Here is a 20,103-nt window from a genome sequence, read left to right on the forward strand (position 1 = left end):
GTTAAATAAAAAAAATAAAAGAACACTAGTAGCATGTTTGATTATTTGCATCTGATTTACCCCAAGGGTTTCTTGGTTGTGTGGTTGGACCCACAGCATCATAGGTCCTCTGCCATACTTTTCACAGAGAACCCAAGTAAAAGTCTTTGTTTTTGTTTTTTTGCTAGGAAGTTCCATGTTACAGTCATTTGACCAATGCGCATTGAAAGTCCCAATGTAGCTAAGCCAAGCCAAGACTGCCTCTCTTGGTCTCTGAGCAAAACCCTTAACCCCACACTGCTCCTCGGGTGAACCCACTGCTCTCCAAGGGGATGGGTTAAATGCGGAGAGTTCATTTCGTTGCTCTGTTCTTGTGACAGCGTAATGACAATAAGAGCTGAAAGAAAATAATAAAACTGATGATTATGTATTTAAACTAAATAAGCTATTTAAAACAAATGAATTTCCATCATGTAAGGTTTAGTTAATAGGTTTATGTTAATGTGATCTAAAAAAAAAAAGGAGATTGAATTTTGTATGCAATCAAATAACATATATCTTAAAATTTGTTATTTGTTTAACAGAAAGCTATATAGGCTAACTTATCTACTGTTTTGGGTTTAATTCGTACTCCAAGTTTGCCGATCAAACCAGTCTGATGATACCCTGACAAGGACATGAATGACCTGCTAATAGTTTTTGTAGGTCTGTCAGCAATAGTTCAAAACAATGCAGGAAAAAAAAAAAATTTTAATTTATTTTTTCTACAGGACTCAAATTCAGGAACAAGATGAAGAATCATAAATCCTCTTTTAATTTCTGCCCTATTAAAACTGAAAACCTTTTCTGAGCACAAAGGCGCGAGAAAACTGTACTAACAGCATCAACTGCAAAAAAGTATAGATTGAACTTTAACCTTCTCTGCTTTTCCGATCCAGGTTGGTTTGCTTGTTCTTAAAACGAGGAGCTGACTACAACGCCCGAGACAAGAACGACAAAGACCCCATAAACATCGCCGTGGACAACGCAAACGCAGACATTGTCACTCTGTAAGCTCTCGTGTTAAGAGAAACTCCCTGATCCTGCAGAAACAGACATTGTTCTGACTGTCTCCTCTCTTACTTCTCAGGCTGAGGATCGCCAAAATGAACAAAGAGATGCGGGATATGGACGGAGCATTCGGCCCATCAGGTCCGAACTCAGAGGGGCAGGAAAGCGGTGGGGTGGCGGGTGGTGCCAAAGGGGGCCGGGTGCACACTAAGAAAAGGATTCAGGCCAAAATGAATCAAATAAGCGACTGGGCTTTAGGAGGGGTGGAACGATTAGCAGAGCTGAAATCAGACCTTAAAACCTGAATAATAGCTTCCCAGATAACTGAATTTTCACAATTTATTCTACAACAGTCATAGAAATAAAAAGGAATATAGGAAAACTTAAAATAAAGATGAATCCATACTGAAACTCCAGGTGCACTTTGAATTAAACTGTGAATCGTGTTCACACCTCTTTTACAATGTCAGGTTTCTGTGATTTAAATGCAGCGATGAATCCTTTTAAAACTTTTCCACCTTTAAGGTGATCTAATCACCTTAACTAAAACACAATCATATCTATTAGAGGGACACAATGTGCAAAAAAAAATAGCTGAAGTAACCTGTTTGCAAAAGTGTGTAACACTTTGCTGAGATCCAGCATCCTGTTTTCTTTTGGTCATGCCTGTAAATTTGGCATAGCAATTTGTAATTAGCTTAAGCCGCCCTGATTTACTGGAGATCAGCTAGTTGCCATCGTTCAGTTGGAGAAATAGGCCTTGGAAAAAAAAAACAGATTCATTTTCCTCTAAATACAGCATCCAATCTTGGCTAAAATATTTTGGAAGAAAATGAAACTAAACTTCAACTTTTGGTCCGTGATGCTAAAGGGCATGTGATACCATGATGAGACTGAGAATCAACAGAACAAAGCCAAACTCAACAGGGGCTGCTTCATGTTATAGGATTAGACAGCAAAATATCTAAATCAAAGGCTGCTCCAACAAGCTTTAATTTTATTTCTACATATCCCCCATCAAAAACACTGCCTTATTGGTTCGGTTGCACATCAGGAGATATTTTCAACATTTTTCAAATGAATCGCGCAAACCTGGCGTTGTTTTATTGGTGCATGCAATGTTTATATTCACTGCAAATGCACATCAGCACTTTGAAAAAGGTGACTAAAAAAATAATATGTTTTTGTACTTGTTACTGTTGCATATTGTATAACAAGCCTTTTCCAATGAGTTTGGATACAACCTATTTACTTTCTATATATGTGCATGGCTGTACTTCCAGTTATTTAAGCTAAATTCAGGGTGGGGTTTTGAGCTCACTGGTAATTGTTTCCCCGCTATTCTGTGAATAGTGGCCTGATTGAAGCTGTTATATTTAATGTATTTATTAGCTACTGTTAGTCAGGTTCAAGGCGATGTTTTGTCTCTTGTTGAAGCTCCACAGTCTCCTCTTCCAAGACTGATCTGGGGTCAGTGTTGTTAACCGGCCTTAAGTTTCCAATGGGAATTAGTCTGGGGGTGGGAGGGTGTTTGGCATGGAGGAACGGAAACGTGTTTGTCTGCTGGTCAGTTTTTGAAGTGCTCTGCTTTTTTACTGTCTGTCTTTGTTGTGTGCTCTCCTCGCCCCGCTGAGATGCCCGTCTGGTCTCAACTGCTTGCGCAGTGTGTCACCTACAGCAATCTAAGAGGTAAATTGCATGTGCATGCCATATTGTGTGTGTCAGTTTGCTCCGCTGCATGCGTTATGCTTCATGGCCTCTGCTCATTTAACGGGTTCAGTTTGTCGCTGGGTTTCTGTAACTAAACACATCCTGATCCCCTTTATGTAGCTTTTTTGTTTTTGTTTGCTTGTTTGTTCGTTTTGTGAAAAAAAAAATGTTCTAAATACAATGAAGTGATATATTACAAAGGGTGAGGCAAAAGTATTCATACCCTATACTTTTCCACATGTTACCAACGTTTAAATCATAATGAAACAAACCAACAAAAACCTGTGCTTAGTTGAGGTGGAAGGAAAAGAAAACAGTCTAACATTTTCTTTCTTTCTTGAAAAATAAAGATCTAAAAGTGGAGTACGCATTACTATTCAACTCACCATTGCTGATTGTTTCCCGGCTACAAATATTTAACAGTACACAGCTCTACCAAGTGTACATAAATACATAAAAAAATATGTATTTAAGTCTTTGTGCGCTGCAAACAGCTCTAGCTCAGTGGAACTGGACAGAGTGGTTTTGAAAAACTTGAAAAGCCTTCTAACAAATTGAATTTAGGTTTGAACCATTCGATTGATATTTATTCCAAATACTGTAGACTTGGTTGTACATCTATGGTCGTTGTAGTTTAAAAGCTGTGTGTAACTCTTTTCCTTTGGAATGATGAATAATGAACAGAAATCTGTAAGATGTTCAAAGTTTTTAAATTTTTTCTTGTAATCTGCCTCTGCTGTAAACTTAATCCCGGACCTGTCTGCTGTGTGCTTTGGTCCTCATGTTTACATTTCAAAAAAAAAAAAAAAAAAAAAAAAGAAGTATTTTCAAGTATTAGAGTAAAAAGATGGTGGATGCAAAAAAATAAAAAAAAGAAACTTTTATTTTAATTAGCAAAAAAAAATCGATTTTCCCTCCATTTTATGGTTATGCACTACTTGTAGTTGGTTTATCACCTTAAATCCTTACAAAACCAAAGAAGTCCTTTGTTGTTGTAGCAAAATGAGACATTTTGGGGGGTATGAATAATTTTACTGCAGCCCTGAAGAGATGTCCAGTATTAAGCTTTGAGGCTGATGTCTTGTTCTTTGGTATCTTCCAGGTGATGAAACTTACCAGGACATTTTCAGAGACTTTTCACACATGGCCTCTAATAATCCAGAGAAGCTCAAACGCCGCAGTGCGGATCCTAAATCTTAAACGCCCTACACCCGACCCCCATCAGGCCTTTCCGTCATTCGGTCCAGGTCTAACTTTTACAGCCCTCAACCCAAGCAAACACTTTCTTTTCCACAAAAGCAGAAAGGATGGAGCTCCAAGGCATGCAGACACATCCATCATCATTGGCTACCTCCAAGTGTCGAGCTCAGCTGGGTGTCGACTGCAGAGCCGGGGGGGGGTATGGATGCTCTAAACAGGGAATGCATTGTGTGATCACGTCATCTTAGAACAATCGCATCCATGTGGAAACACAGGAGCAGCTTTATGAGTCCAGCGTGAGGTGTTTTGATGTCCCGCTGAGCGGCGCCATCACTCTGCTAAGGTTTCCTAATTAAAAGCAGTAAATCTGATTCCTTTCCTCTTAGTTTTTTTTTTTGTTTATCAAAATGGGCTTCCTGTGTTTTTTTTTTTTATGATGTGATTGTTCTCCATTAATACTGACTTTTTAAAATGCATGTTACAAAGAGACAAATGTTGCAAAAAAATCTTTTATTTCAATAAAATACCATCAAATTTATACCGTTGGCAGACTTCTCCATTACAAAAGACAATATTTATGTATATTTTGTCTACATGATGTGAGCAACTTTAAATTTGACAAAATAAAACAGTAATGTTTTAGTGCTATCGCTTTTCTCATACAAGTCCACTAGAGGGCGGCAACGATCAGAGCTGGGACATGCACAGTGTGGTGTAATTGAAATTCACTAAGATGACCTATTATTTGTGATCTGGTTACGAAAACATTTTTAGCTCCAAATAGTCCCCAGTTTTATCCAGGGCTCTCTTTCATTGCGCCAACCCTCCAGTGAGTGTGTCAGTAACCAGCAGTTCATTGTGACCCCAATGTTCACCCAGCTGTTCCCGAGGCCAAACATCTCTAGTGTTACAAAGGCATCCTCGGTTTATGGTTTACAGAGGTTCGCTGAACACGTGCAAACAAAATAAGAGGGTCATCAGAACGTGCCCTTGAGAAAACAAGAGTATTGTGCTCCTGCAGTGCAGTGATTTAAGGATAGTCATGACTCTGATTGGTGTAGATCTTTGTTCCTCATAATAAATCAGAGTCAGTAGAGTTCTTTCCCCTACAAGGAGAAAGAACTTCACCTCATTAAAAGACATTCATCCGCATGACTTGGTAATAAAGTGTTAGCTAAGGGGGGGAACTTCTGTCAGGCCAAGGTTTAATATGTACCGTATAAAAAACTTTTTTTATTTAAGAAAGTATCAAGTAACAATCTAAAAAAAACTAAACCTGAGCTGCTGTCTCCCAGAGGTATAACAACGCAGACTGGATATGTTGAGGACCTTTAATCTCTTCATAGAGCTAATTCTGTACCATCTGATTTATCTTTAAACCAAATCAATAATTAAAATGAATAAAAATGTATACTTTAGATTGATTTCTCAAAAAAAAAAATCTCATTAAATTTAGATAGTTGAAGGTCAGATCTATTATCCAGCCTTACATACAGGCAGGATTGTATGTCTTAATCATTATTAGACAACAAAAGGATATATTATGTCAAAAGAAAATTTCAAATTACTGCTTTGAGAGATTTGTGTGTTAAACATATGAGGGCATCTATCAGCAAAAATATTCCCCATGAAGCCACTGGCATGAAATATCTCTGGAAATGTTGGTATCAACTTAAATTTTACCTGTACTGCTTATTTGTACATAAGGCTGAGTAATTGACATGTTCATATAAAATTAAATTACTGTAAAGCTACTGTAAAACAGTACAATTACGTAAAAATGTTCCCACTCGGCAGGCATTATCTGGAAGTGGGAACAACATAGTCTATTTAAAACAGCCATGGCCAGGGCATCCTTCAAGATTTCCACAAGAGGAATCAAAATAATCCGGTGAGGGATAAGAGAGAAAATAATCACCAGGAGAGTTCAGAAATACCTGGAATAGTATAAAAACTATTTCTTTTTTTCAACTGGCCACTATGGACTCTGTCCGCAAGACTCCACTGCTGAAGAAAAGCATAACAAAACTTGTCATAAAGCCTTTAAGTATGTATGGGACAGTATATTTTTCCTTGAACTATGCTTACCCCATGTTTAGAGGAGAAATGTAGCTGCAAACGGCCCTAAAATCACAAGTTTGTAAGTGGGATTGTGGTGTTCTAAGGGCTTTTTTTTTTACAGCATTTGGTACACTGCACAACTGAAAAAAGGATAAAGCTAGACATGCGCTTGGTCCATTAATAATAAGATAATTGCCTCGTTTAAAATTTATTTACAGAGACAGATACTAAAGTGTTTCAATACTTATTCCCTAGCTGTATTTCAAAATTACATATTTTGATGCATCCTAATATCTTTGTCAAGTAGCATAAAAATGCACATTAGATGAGGTGCATTGCTTTTTTTTCTCCACTTGTCTTTTACTTGCCCATTTCAAACTGAGCCTCTGACATATTATGGTAAAACACTCAGCAGACTTTTGCAAACAGAAAGATCTCCCCTGGTCATTTCACCTCGCTGTTTGTTCCACGGCTTGATGGTTGAACTCAGAGGAGTAGCTGTTCTCCGGTCCCAGCTCTAAGTGCAAAGTTTCACTGTTTTCAATGAGGGTGGGTCTTTGAGGAGGTGGTGGGTCCGTGCAGGAGAAATAGCCAGGCAGCGTGGTCATGGTCAGGCTGCCGAGGAGCACGAAGGAGCCGGCCACCATGAAGGAGGCGACGTAGTTTCCTGTGATGTCTCTGAGCCAACCTGTGAGCAAAGAGGATGAAAAGGCAAAAATAATCCGAAAGTGCAGTGGATGAAGCTGGTAATCATTGATATAAGCTTTTGTTTTTCAGGGTGGAATGATTTAAAAGCAATTCTACAAATGATTTCAAAAGAATATTTAGGACCATCAGTTTAAACTCATTGTAAATGATCTCTAATCCACACAGGGTCCTCCCTATGAGTAAAGGCTCAGAAATATACATATATCATTTGGTAATGTCTAGAGGAATGATCCTTAGAAAAACACGGGGGAAAAAACATTTTTTTTGCTCATTTAACAAAACAATGGCTGGAAATTAGCAGTTTTGTAAGAGCTCATTTAACTTTTTTATTTTCATGGTATAAACTGAGATTGGAAATAAACTGCATACATTGCTTATTTTTAGATAATAACCAGTCATATTGATTTAATCATGTTGATTTCAGTTTAAACTAAATATCAACAAGCACCTGTCTCCAAAGGTTATTGAGTACATCCTGAACAGAACCTCAGTGCATCGCAAGGGAAAACAATACAACCACATAGCATAGTTTGGACTCTAATCCAAACGCCAAACATAATGATTAAGATTCAAATTAAGGATCTTCCTGCTGTCACACTAGCAACTGTACCTACTATCTAACGATGCTTCTCACCATAATATATCCCTAAGAAGTGTTTTACTTGATGCAATCAAGAACATTAAGTGGGGGAATTCAGACTTTCTTCTTGTTATAAGTGCTTGCTAAATGACCTATCACTGTTAATCCTTAATCAATAAACAATCAAAGTTTAATTAAGAAAACTGTTCAGGTAAATAATCATATATGAATCAGGATATAATCCCATATCCTAGTATGGCCTTAAGAAATCTCCCAGTGTTGTGCCATATGCCATGATAATGGTTTTTGGACATTGGGAACCAGTGTCTATATTTACTATTGGCATGATGACCAGAGAAGAGGATACTAGTTTGGCTCACAAATAGCTACAATATCTCAACGACCCCCCCCCCCCCCCCCCTTTTCAGCCAAAGCAGTCACAGGCAAGTCACATGGTAACTCCCACAGAGATGTGACAAATCACCCCACTTTATATGAGGACAAGAAAACCACAGAACACACACAGGATGGCTCTCTTTTCCCTTCGCTCCTGCCTGGGGTGCAGGTTTACTGGTTTTCCACCACACTGGAGACCTGGGCCCCAGGGGACCCAGATCTCCAGAATCATCAAGGACCATCATGGTGACCTTTCAGAACCAAACTGTTGCAAAACAGACTGTTTCCAACACATTTCTCTTGAGTTCCAGAACTTATAGAGCCAGACTGGATGAGAAGGACCCCTGCTGTGAGCCGAGATGAAGAAACCCCTGGTAACTGTTGGCCTGACTGCTGAGCTGCTGCTGGATGGAACTCAAGCCTTCCAAATTGACAAAAAGAAATGACAGATGCTCTCTGGTATAAAACTCAAAATATATCAGAATGTGCACATTCACAGGTGCCGCACAGAGTGCATGTCAGGACATGTGTTTTTGTTCAACTACCAGAGGTGAGTTGTGCTTGTATATCCTGTAACACAAAGGAGTTAGGCAACTGTAGAGCTCCTATGCAAAGGATAGGAATGTCTGGCTGTTCCCATGCAAACTGAACTATTGATAATAAGCATCCTATTTCATTTTCCTACCACCTTCCTTAGTGCCAGCCCAATTTGGACTGCACTTATTATGTCAACTGCCGATGGACTTCTGCTTTGCCTTAAGTGCCCTTACAGATTTGCCAGATTTGCAAGGAGCCTTCAACTCTACTGCTGCTATTTAAATTAGTGTTTTCTTTATGTTTTTATTTCGCACAGAAATAAAGACCTACAGAAGTGTTTCAGTTTTTACTTGTGTCTCTTTCAGGAAAAGGCTAATGGTAGCTAATGATGTTATAAACAATCTTTTTTTTCTTTCCAATTTGAATCACTGAGGACTTTATGCTTTCTGCCCGTGGACCTGTTGGTCACCCGAGTTAGATGAGGTGGCTTTAAGTATTATTTTTCACAGTAAATACATTTTAACACCTACCTGACAGTGGAGTACCCAGCAGTCCTGCACTGCTCTCGATCAGCTGCAGAAGCCCAAGGCCCCCCATCATGCGCTCCACCCCCATAATCATTGGCACCACAGCGAACACCAAGGAGGTCAAAGCCCCAGAGCAGAACCCATAGAGAAGGCTGATTATCATCAATGCGGTGTAGGAACCCGACAAGGAGCTCACAGGCAGTAGGATGATGAACGTCCCCGCCAAAACCGTCCACAGCGTCAGTAGGTGAATGATCCGAAAGTGTCCCAAGTCAGAGAACCAGCCTGACGCTATTCGGCCAAAGATGTCTGTGACGCCTGCAGCTGACATGATGAACGCCGCCCGGTACTCAGAGAAGCCCACCTGCCGGCTGTGTGCCACCAGGTGGAAATATGGCACAAAGTAGCCGAAGTTAAAAAAAGTAACTCCTAAAGTGTAGGTGAGATAAGGCCTCTCACAGAGCAGTGATACCTCCAGGTAGGAGGAGACTCTCTGCAGCATATCAGAACATGATTGTTTGCTCTGTGACTCCACCTGCATTGGAAAGAAAAAAAAAAAGCTAAGATGACACTGAAATATACATTTAACTATGATGGTTATTCTGCAGGCTACATAATATCTGTAAAGCTGCTCAATCTGACCCACCTTTGCCGGGGCTTTAGAGGAGCACTCTGGTCGGATAAGGGCTCCGCAGACCACAATGTTGAGACTGAGGCCCCCAAGGATGAGCAGGGCTCCCCGCCAGGCATACGTCTCAACCAGCAGCTGGAAAAGTGGGTTAAAAGCAAAGGAAGAAAGGCCAATGCTAGAGAAGCCCAGTCCTACAGCCAGGGCTCGTCTACGGGTGAAGTTAGCCATGACTGTGGCCAACATGGGGGTGAAAACCAGCCCCCAGCCCAAACCTGATGAACCAAAGAAAGTCAACCCATGATTACCTTATTACAGTTAGTCTTGGAAAAAAAAAAATTCACTGCAATTATTTAGCACAAAGTAAGCCATGTTTTAGATCAATCATTGATCAAAGATAAGGTATAACCTTTGAAGAGCGGAAACTGTTTTGATCTTTAAGTTCAATTCAAATTTAAAAGGTTAAAATAGAAAATAGAGGCAAGTACCTGAGATTAATCCCATAGTGAGGTAGAGGTGAACCAGGCAGGTGGCCTGTGAGGCCAGTATGAGTCCGAGCCCAGAGAGGAAGCCTCCTGCCATTACCACCAATCTGGTATTATATGCATTACACAGAGCTGCCCCCAATGGGCCTGCAAAACAAAATAAATCACTGTAAAACCCAATAATTGGATCGAGGCTCAAATAAGGAATTGTTTTGAATGCAAAGTTAAGAGCCATATTAAAAAAAAGCGTGCCACAAAGTCATAGAGTAATTCTTTATTAAAATCAATGCAATGGATATGCGTAAAACTCATCCTGCTTCCTCTGACACAATTTCACATGCAGTGGTCTGCTTAATTATTCAGCTCATTACATGCAGCAGCTTGCAAAATTATTCCTACCCCTTGAACCTTTCCACAATTTGTCACATTACAACCACAAGCATAGATATAGCTTAATAGCTTATGTATGTAACAAAAAGTGTCATACAGATGTGAAGTTAGTAGAAAAACACACATGCTTTCTTTTTTAAACAAACAGAATATCAAAAACTGCATTTTAGAAAAGTGTTCAGCTCCTCCGAGTCAATACTTTCTGGAAATATGTTTTGCTGCAATTACAGCTGCAAGTCTTTTAGGGCAGGAATCCCCAACCTTGGTCCTCGAGGCCCGCTGTCCTGCAGGTTTTAGAGGTTTCTCTGCTCCAGCACAGCTGATTTTAATTGAAAGCTGATTAACAGGGTTTTGGTCTACTGCAGTCGTTATAATCAGCTGTGCTAAAGCAGGGAAACCTCTAAAACCTGAAGGACAGCGGGCCTCGAGGACGAAGGTTGGGGATGCCTGTTTTAGGGTATGTGTAATTTTTTCAAAACAGCTCAAGTCAGATTAGCTAGAGAGTGCTTGTGAATTGTTGTTTCAGATCTTTCCACATATTCTCAATCGGTTCTAGGTCTGGACTTGGTCTGGGAACATGGATATGTTTATTTTAAACAATTTCACTGTAGCCCTGTTTTTTTTTTTTTTTTTTTTTTTTTTTTACGTGTTTTGGTTGTTATTGCGCTAGAAGGTGACCCTTTGCCTCAGTCTTAAGTCCTTTTCAGACTCAAAATTTTTTTTTCTAGGATTGGCTCCATCTATCTTCCCCTCAACTCTGACCATCTTCATTGTCCCTGCTGAAGAAAAACCTCTCCCAGAGCATGATGCTGCCACCACCATATGTGACAGTAGGGATGGTGTGTTCACAGCCTTTTGCATTTTGGTCAAGGAGTTTAACATTTGTCTTTCAAGACTTCATATGTTTTTCTCTGAACAATGGCTTTCTTCTTGCCACTTTCCACAAAGAGTTGTCCTGAGGACAGATTTGCCCGCCTGAGCTGTAGATCTCTGTAGTTCATCCAGAGTCACCACGGAACTCTTGACTGAATCTCTGATTAGTGCTCTATTTTTTCAGCCTGTAAGATTAGGTTATTAGGTTTACAGCTGTAATACCGTAATCTTTCCATTTCCAAATGATAATCTTTTCATTGGCGAAACCTGTCTGAACTTCTCTACAACTTCATCATGAATTGTCTTTTATGGGGTAAAGAGAAAATTATGCATTTCTGCAAGTCATCTAGGAGTCTTCAGTAAAATAGATAACATTTTAATAAAAATTTATTAAATTATCAATTTATGTAGATATTAGTACTTGTCAATATCAATTTTATGCAGAATAATTATTGATAAAAGTAGGTAAGAGATAACAATGGAAAAGATGTTCACCCAAAACTCAAACCTGAAAGAATTTTATCCACTATACCTTTCATTTAGAAAGCACGGATGTTTAAATATATATTCATATATTTGTTAGCAAAGGATGTGGGAAAGTATAGTTGGTCTTTATTTAGAAAATATGGATATTTTGCTTGTTAATTTTCCTGTTGGAACAGTGTACATCCGCTTTTGACCCCCCCTCAACGTACATTGGTAATTGCCTGGCCACCCTTGTAAAACATTTCTGGCTCTGATCACCAATCATCAGGAAGCTTATTAAGACAATTGGCTGCACTCAGATAAAAGGGGGTTGAATACTTTTGCACACTGTATTAAATCACGTATAAGTTGTTTTGTTTTTTACGCTTTTTTCAAAGTTGTATACCACTGTGTTATATTACAGCAAAATATATTTATGTTTGCGATTTTGATGTGAAAAAATGTGGAAAAGTGCCAGTACTATGAGTACTAAAGTGTTAATGCTTTCAAAAATGACTAATGATCATCTTTTATTATATCAGCAAGGCCCTTCAGTGTTTTATGACTCTTAAACTTAATTTTTGGGGAGATGCTGACAGTCATTAAAACAAACTTTGTAAATGTTTGATCATTTTACTCACAGCTCTCTCCTGTTTTTGGACCTAAATGTTTGAATGAAACTGTATAAGCTTAAAGAAATGCACGACTGCACAGATGGACCTAATGGGGAGCATCGTCTCCTACCTCTTGTTTCATGCATTGATTTTAAATAACCATGATAAATACTTCTCTTATGAGCATTTTTCTTCAGTCTTGCACAGCAAATAAATTACTAATTCGACACGAAAAATACTAAAACTAAAGATTACTGGTTTGGGTCTTTAGAGTATTCAATTAAAAGCAGGAGGGCAGGGTTCAACCTCGGACTCACTGAAGAACTGCTGCGCTGCCAGGCCGATGGAGGAGATCCAGGAGATGGCCTGGGCGCTCTCCTCGAAGTACTGGACGAACTCCACGAAGAAGACCCCCAAGCTGCGCATCAATCCGAACACGAGGCTCGTGCTGACGAACATCGCAAGGAGCAGCACCCAGCCCCAGCCTCCATCGGGGCCTTCTTCTCCATCCCTCTGGCTCCTTGGTTTCAGCTTGGAGTCGGCCATGTCAACAGAAGAGTGACCTAAAAAACACATGTATTTGTAAAAAAAAAAAAAAAAAAAAAAAACTAAAAGGGGGGGGGCTTAAGTTGACCAGTTAGAATCTGAAAAAGCAAAAGTGGACAATAAGTCACAGATCCTTGCTCTAGTTGTCAAACGCAGTAACCATTAACCTCCAGCTGGGTAATAAACTCTCCTCGGTGTGATGTATATGTAACTAAACCTCCTTACAAGTTGGCCTTCTACAACCTGATGTGGGTGAAAGGTGACAGGACGGCAACAAAAGCTTGTCACATGTTGGTTATTGATTACTGAGGGTTAACTACTGTGCATAATCAATGCAAACAATAAGATATTACACTGCAGTCAGTCCAGTTCAACCTGCAAATGTCTAATTCTGCATCTGTCATTTAAAATATTAACACCACAATTTATACACCTAAATTATAACTAAAGCCATCACTAGAAAAATACATTAATAAAAAAAAAAAAAAAAAACTGATATCAACATTTTTAATGATCTACAGCAGTTGAAAGTATGATAACACAGTAACAATTGTGAAACTTTTTCTGTCATTATTTTTTTGCTTTCACCATCATTTATTTTTTTTTAAAGAAATTTTAGAGTATAACGCTGGGTTCTACAAATGGTTTATGTTATCCAAAAATGAAAGATTTGGCCTTCGGTGTTGTTATCATTTTGCAGATGTTTATAATGTTCTTTTTTATATAAAAAATATCTATGTCTAAATATAAATATTTAGGATATCTGAATAATTGCATTCTTGCTAAAATTTTGTTTTAAACCCAACGGAATTAATTTATCGGCGGGAAAAAGGAGCCTTTGTGTTTATTGTGTTAAAAAATCAGTTTAAATATTAACCAATTTCAGGAGCATCTCAAAAGGGAATTAAACATGTGAAAAACTATAATTCTACCTGTAAGAAATTTTTGAAAATGGTCACCAAAGTCAAATAAACCAAGTAGAGATTTGCAATACTCCATATTTTTGGTATTAATCCACAATGAAGTAAACACATATGTAAGTTTGTTAATCATCAGACTTCTGATTTCTGTCCAGTATTTGGTCAAGGTTTATAGCAGGCAACTTTTAAAACACGATATTAATATGACAAACAGAGAAAATAGAAAAGCAGAACAAACTTGAGCATTTTTCTTAAATAAACAAAGTTTAACACGAAATTTCAGAACAAATCAAAATATTTCTGTAGGTAGAGAGCTAATAAAAAAAGGAAAACAAAAAAATGCAATAAAAAATGGAACAAAATTATCAATCACAACCAATTTTGTTAAAATATCAGATAAGAATTCCTAGAAGGCTCAATGCGGTTCTGTCCTCTTTGGAATGAAAACACAACAGTCCACTTACCACTGAGACAGAGCAGCAACTTGACTTTGGCCTTAAAAAAAAAGAAGAAAAAAAAAGAAAAATACTAAAGCATCCATCTCACAACGACAGCATTGATCCGATATCAACTTTGTATCAATATTATCAACATTTTGGATCAATCCGCCCGTCACCACCAAGTGTGGCAAATGAAAAGAAGATGAGTGGATGAGCTATAACGGTGAATTTGATTTAAAAAAAAATCTAAGTACCTTAATTTAAAAACTATGATGATAGGTGATAAAATAGAATATAAATCCCCGGAAGAAATTTTATGTATGCCTGTAATTCCATCTCAAAACTCACCACATGGACATATGTGTGATTGAGATGATGGTATCCATGCATTCTACTTGTACTTGAAAGCTGTAACACCACGTAATACAGAGTTTCTGTAAATGTAAATCCCTTTATTGTCCCTCAATGGGTAAATTCACTGTCTGCATTTAACCAATCCCCTTGGAGAGCAGTGGGCTGCCATTGTGTGACACCCTGGGAGCAATTAGGCGTTAAGGGTTTTGCTTGGGAAGCCAGAATGGAGGCTGTGGGGATTGAAACAGGTACTTGCAACCTTCTCAGAGTAGGCCAACACTCCCCACTATGTTAAAAGCTATAATGGTGGGCATGGTGGCCGAATACGAACAACAGAGAAAATCAGAGACCAAAAGCACTGAACTGGTACACCAACACCTCAGAGATTACATCATGGAACATTCCCAGTCCAATTTCAGAGGTAAATGGATAGTAATACAGGGCTGTGACCTAAATATGTACCAACTTCATACATATTTACTTAGTTCCAAGCTGTGCAGTTTGTAACCAGCAGGAAAATCCAAATGCAGTGGCCAAGTCTGAACCCAGAGAGGGCAGCACTGAGACAATTTCAGGCAAGTTGAGACAAAAATGTAAAGATTTGCACAGCGATATAAAGATAGTGGGTCCACTTAATGTAGTTTATCTGCAATGAAAAGTTGATTCAGGGGTTCGCAACTCTTAAAGGTTTCATAAGCATTATTGACAGGGTTGTGCTCAAAAGTTGGAACTTTCACTTTCTAAGTCAAAAGTAATTATAGGAAAATAAAGGCATTTGTATAAACTACTGAGGTTTCAGAGATCAAGGTTCATTTTAGGCATTAGAAATCTGTTTTATACTTGGCCACTCTTATACTATTCAGCCTCTGGCAACAACTAATAGGAGAGACTGTAGACAGTCGTACAAAAGGACAATTGCAACAAGTAATTTTTCTCAAATCAGAAAAATGCTATACTGATGACACTGACAATGCCCATGTTCAGTTGGACCCTCTCCTAACCAGCAGGACAGAGCACACATTCAAGATAATCTTTTGAATTTAGTGCAAAAAGTGTGGTTTCAAGGTGTAAAAGTATTTTTTTCAAGTGTTTTTTCATACTGCCCAAATTATTTTTCTAAACTAATTCTAACTTAGATTGAATAAATGTTTTGTTTTCTTCAGAGTTAATATTATTTTTTATTTATTTCACCCAAGCTTTATCAAATGTTGAAGATGTCCCTTAAAAAAAAATCATTTTTTTTATTTTTTTTTTTTTATGTTTTCAAAACTGACATTTGTCAAGAATATGTTGATAAGTTCTGTTTGCCATTGTAATTTGAAATGTTTAACAAAAGTAGTTTTAAAAATGTTTCTTTTTTCCTTTCATTTAGTTTTGAGTAAGTTTATGTGTACTTTTCAGAGAGCCCAGGGTTGCAGTTTAGTTGTTGGTATGTAAGTTTTATAAAAAGTACATCTATCTATCTATCTATCTATCTGTCTGTCTGTCTGTCTGTCTGTCTGTCTGTCTGTCTGTCTGTCTGTCTGTCTGTCTGTCTGTCTGTCTGTCTGTCTGTCTGTCTGTCTGTCTGTGTGTGTGTGTGTGTGTGTGTTTGTTTATACAAATAAATAAAAAATACATTGTTAGACTAAGAAAGTCAGTATGACTGCCCCATTGACAGAGTTTTGTTGTAGCAGCTTACTTTTGCTTTCATGAATATTTTGAAAAATCTTTCCCATGTAATCGCCTTTAAATAGTATGGGCAAACAGTGGAAATTTAATGTATACATAAATACTTAGGGTAATCGTCTTGGAGTAACTAGAAAAACGTGTTGCAACCGTCCCCAGTCTCCCGTTTAAAATAAAGAAATCTACTCCAGTAAATGTTTGACTAACTGCCTATACAATGTTTAGGTATAACATAATCCCAAAGATTCCGACCTCTGCTTTTTAAATTGACTTATTTTTGACTGTTTATACGTGAATATTAACGCATGACTTCATTATATCTTTAATTGTACTGCCATACAGTCATGGAACTGGCGTAATATTCCAACAATCCCTGCCACTGGTATTTAGGACTTTGACAGCTAAAGCGTTTTACTCTCTTTGTGAGTGTTATTAAAAGTTTCATTAAAAAAAAACTTTTTATGTCATGAAACATGGGGGAACGAAAGTCTGTTTCAGTTCCTCTGTACCGGAGCAGAATGGTGGGGACACCGGCTGATCAGCGGACAAAGCAGGGGCTTCGCGTTAGGCCCACTTGCTGCTAAAATAAACTTCCTAAACTGTGTGTAACTTGATATAACTACTCACCCTCCGTCTGTGCCCGTGTCAGCTCTGTCCGCAGCGCCTCATGGTCCTCCTGGTTCAGAGCAGTAAACTACTGAAAACATTAACAGATCGCGGGACATGAAACACCTCACTAACTGATTCTGCGCAGTCACCCCTGCAGCGCGCATGTTATGCAGAAAGCTCACTGGATCCAGCCAAGGGTTAATGATTGCGTTAATTCATTAAAAATATATTAAATCGTTTTCCAGCTTTTTGAGTTTTCTGTGGGTTTTTTTTTATTTTTGTTTTATTTATATATTTTTTAAAGTTTATGGAGTTGTAAACCTGTTGCATTTTTTCGGATCTTTCGCAACTTTTATGCATGACTGGTCTCTTGACAGGGGCAGTCCTAAATCAAAGGGGGGGGGGGGGGTTGAGTGTCTTTTAATGGGACACAAAAAAAATAAATAAATAAATTTAACAAAAATTTCATCATTTGATACTTTAAGGATATATTGCAATCAATGGCTACTGCCTCCCTGTACTCACTACAAGGCTCGGACTGGTAGTGGGCCAGCCCTCTTTGAATCATACCCGCCCCAACACTTAATCTCCGGCCAAAGCATCTACCTGTGACAGTGAATAACTCAAAAAGCTCAAGAAGTAATACAATATTAACTACCTAAATGATGCATGCAGTATATATAGGTCTTCCTTGTGACGGTTGGCATATGGTGTAATTTTCTATTTCTTCAAACTTTCTTCAAATCAATTCAACAAACTAACTTATAATAGAACTAAAATGTTTTGTTTAAATAAAACTACGATGTTTCTCTTATATTTGGCAAATTCATGTTTGAATACTTCTCAAAAATATGTTGCGGTGTATGATGGGGTTTTGCATCTAAAGGCTAACATTTACCATCCTACGTGCATTGTTGCCAGGTTGGGATGCTTCTTAATCTGGCAGTTTGGATAGCCGTCTATGGGTAAAAAAAAATTTTGTTTAGATTTATGGCCTAATAGATCAATAGACTGGTTCAAACTGAGCAAGATTTCGTATATCCTGGCAGTTTATGAACTTTGAACAGTGACATCTGGCAACCCTGCTGATGTGGAGAGTGTGTACGTTACGCAGCAGCAGTCACTGTCACGTCCGTGTTAATAACCAAAGCCATGGTTGTTGGCTTTGGTTATTAAGTGTAGATGGAAAAATGCCAGGGCCAAAAATAGTTCCCAGTCCGAGCCTGTTAAATACACACTGCACTCGCTGCAAACACCCTTGCAGTAGAACTTATTCCCATTAATGTTGCTGTAGTGCAGTGTTTCCCAACCTTTTTTGACTTGGGCACCCTTTTGGGCATTTTGTTTGACCATGAGTCTCAGTCAAAAGTATTGATGAATTTCCAAAAGTGGAACGTACAATAACTGACTATAAAATGAAAACTATTTTACTTGATCTTTAAATTGGAAAATTAAATTTTGGGGCATTTTATTCTTTCTATCTCAAATGTAAAAAAAAAAACAACATAAATATGTCGCCTGGAAGTTAATAAAGGAATGAAATTAAATACAAAATAAAATCATACTATAAACCTGTATTTATAAAATACGGTTGAACTACACTCCAATTTTATTTTGATAACACATTAAGAAAAATCAGTTCAATTTATAATGATTATGACATTTAAGCTTGCTTTATCAACGCTGACATATGGTAGCTGAAATTAGAGGCCATTTAAAAGGACAACACTTTGTAACTCTTTTATTTCGAAAAGCAGTTTTCGCCATGAAAAAGACTCTGCATCATTTTTAGTTTGTTTTTTTTTACTTTTTAAATATACTTGTTTTACCTCCAGGTGTTTTCACCCCCTACATTTCAGCTCAGCCTTTTCACTTTGACAATCCTGCTGGTTGGGTTTTTCCACAATGACTCTGTGTCTTAAGGGCTGTCATAATCTGCTAGACTATCCGTAATCTGAATGGGAACACCTTGAACCTAACCTTAAACTGATATGAAGTCCTAGCTTCTGTGAGGATTTGCTCTTTCTAAAGTCAGACTTCTTCTATTATAATCATTTTATTATCTTACCAATCATAAACCATTTTATATGCATTCTGTAAATCCCCACACTGACATAAACACGACTGACTGCGAAATAGTCATACGTTTCTCATATGTTTTCTCTCCTTCCAGACTTCGGACCAGAAATAAAATTGCATTTCCTCATGGTTAGGTTTATGCTGGTGGAGATTCTCAGTCATCCAGGTCATTCCAAAAAAGTTAAAAACAATCCACTGGACTGTTTCCGCATTTGAAGAGTTTGACTTCCCATCCAGGAAGCTTTTTCAATTTAAAATGTCAGAATAAGCGTTGAGTTCGAAGCATTATATAGTAGCCCAAAAACTTTTTTGGCTTTGAAAAAATGCAAATTTTACCGGAAGAACAGGTCTGCCTCTTAGGAATGGGGAGTTATTTTGGGTTTTTTGTTTGCCTGCAATACTAGATACTGGGCTATGCCTCTGAAAGGGGGTCAAATCAGCAAGGAAATCCAAAAGACATGCAGCAGAACATAACTGTGGGAAAATTCAATGCAAAAACATCTGCATCCCATATGGTGCCTGAGTCTCTGAGAAACTCAAGAGGATTTTGTCCAAACACAAAATCCAAACAAGACCCTTAAACAGAGGATAGTGCATCCTAAAGGCAAAAGCCCCCAGACCTAAGATGAGCGGAGTGGTGTATGCAGCTCAATGCAGTGAGGAATGCTCTGATCTTTGGGACATTAATTTGAGGACCAGAATGTTCACATTTTGGGCGAAGAAACAGGTGGTTTGGACAGGGGTGTAAAGGAAGCCATTTATGTTAAGAGAGAAAAAACAACCTTAAACAGAGGGGGTGGACTCAGCTCTCAAAAACCTGCAATGGGGTGATAGAGATTATTCTTTCCCGCTTTCATTTCAACCCCCAAGCCCAATGCAGGGAGCAAAACATCTCACCTCACCTGGGCAGTCAAGCTAACAATTGCCCCTAACGACCCCCCTTTCAAAGGCATAGCCCAGTATTGGGTAGTACAGGCTAACAAAGAACCCAAAACGACTCCCCATTCCTAAGGGGCGGATATATTTCAATAAAAACTCACAAAATGTCTCTTTAACATTAATTAAGGAAATGACTAGTTAACTATGTGTGATACAGACGATGGGATTATATTATGAAAAGGATGCCACAGGGCTGACATGAGAAAACACCACCGAACTCTTCTTTGATCCTGTTCTTCTGATGAATAATGTCTTTTGAGTAGTTGTTTGAATGGAAATGGAGCATAAAGCATGGAGCGTTGGTTCCCGTTCCTGCTTTATAATCCTCTATGAAACAAGCCTAAA

At 38.3% G+C, this 20,103-nt stretch overlaps 2 protein-coding genes across 2 annotated transcripts in view; one reads left to right on the plus strand and one right to left on the minus strand.

Annotated features, from left to right (window-relative positions):
• Positions 1 to 4,310, plus strand: part of acap1 (ArfGAP with coiled-coil, ankyrin repeat and PH domains 1) — a 38,092-nt gene extending 33,782 nt beyond the window's left edge. Inside the window, exons 21-23 of the mRNA XM_038284922.1 lie at positions 918 to 1,028; positions 1,109 to 1,170; positions 3,842 to 4,310. Coding sequence (XP_038140850.1) covers positions 918 to 1,028; positions 1,109 to 1,170; positions 3,842 to 3,939 — 271 coding nt within the window. The 3' untranslated portion in view covers positions 3,940 to 4,310. The remainder of the gene's footprint in view (positions 1 to 917; positions 1,029 to 1,108; positions 1,171 to 3,841) is intronic.
• Positions 4,311 to 4,694: 384 nt separating this feature from the next.
• Positions 4,695 to 16,914, minus strand: slc16a13 (solute carrier family 16 member 13). The gene is made up of 6 exons (XM_038284923.1): positions 16,759 to 16,914; positions 12,521 to 12,766; positions 9,865 to 10,008; positions 9,395 to 9,651; positions 8,752 to 9,283; positions 4,695 to 6,688 (listed from the first exon to the last, which is right to left on the minus strand). Exons 2-6 carry the CDS (start codon positions 12,747 to 12,749, stop codon positions 6,450 to 6,452), a joined length of 1,401 nt encoding a protein of 466 aa, XP_038140851.1. The 5' UTR covers positions 12,750 to 12,766; positions 16,759 to 16,914; the 3' UTR covers positions 4,695 to 6,449.
• Positions 16,915 to 20,103: the final 3,189 nt, after the last annotated feature.

Source organism: Cyprinodon tularosa, unplaced genomic scaffold (genome assembly GCF_016077235.1).
Source record: "Cyprinodon tularosa strain WSP-4 unplaced genomic scaffold, ASM1607723v1 ctg204, whole genome shotgun sequence".
NCBI classification, from domain to species: Eukaryota; Metazoa; Chordata; class Actinopteri; order Cyprinodontiformes; family Cyprinodontidae; genus Cyprinodon; species Cyprinodon tularosa.

Excerpts from the sequence above, each read along its gene's own strand:
- slc16a13 (XM_038284923.1), bottom strand. The coding sequence starts at position 12,749 with ATGGCCGACTCCAAGCTGAAACCAAGGAGCCAGAGGGATGGAGAAGAA. Across the intron at positions 9,284-9,394 it reads CCTCTAAAGCCCCGGCAAAG|GTGGAGTCACAGAGCAAACA; the intron begins GTGGGTCAGATT and ends TTTCCAATGCAG. Across the intron at positions 6,689-8,751 it reads GCTGGGTACTCCACTGTCAG|GTTGGCTCAGAGACATCACA; the intron begins GTAGGTGTTAAA and ends CTTTGCTCACAG.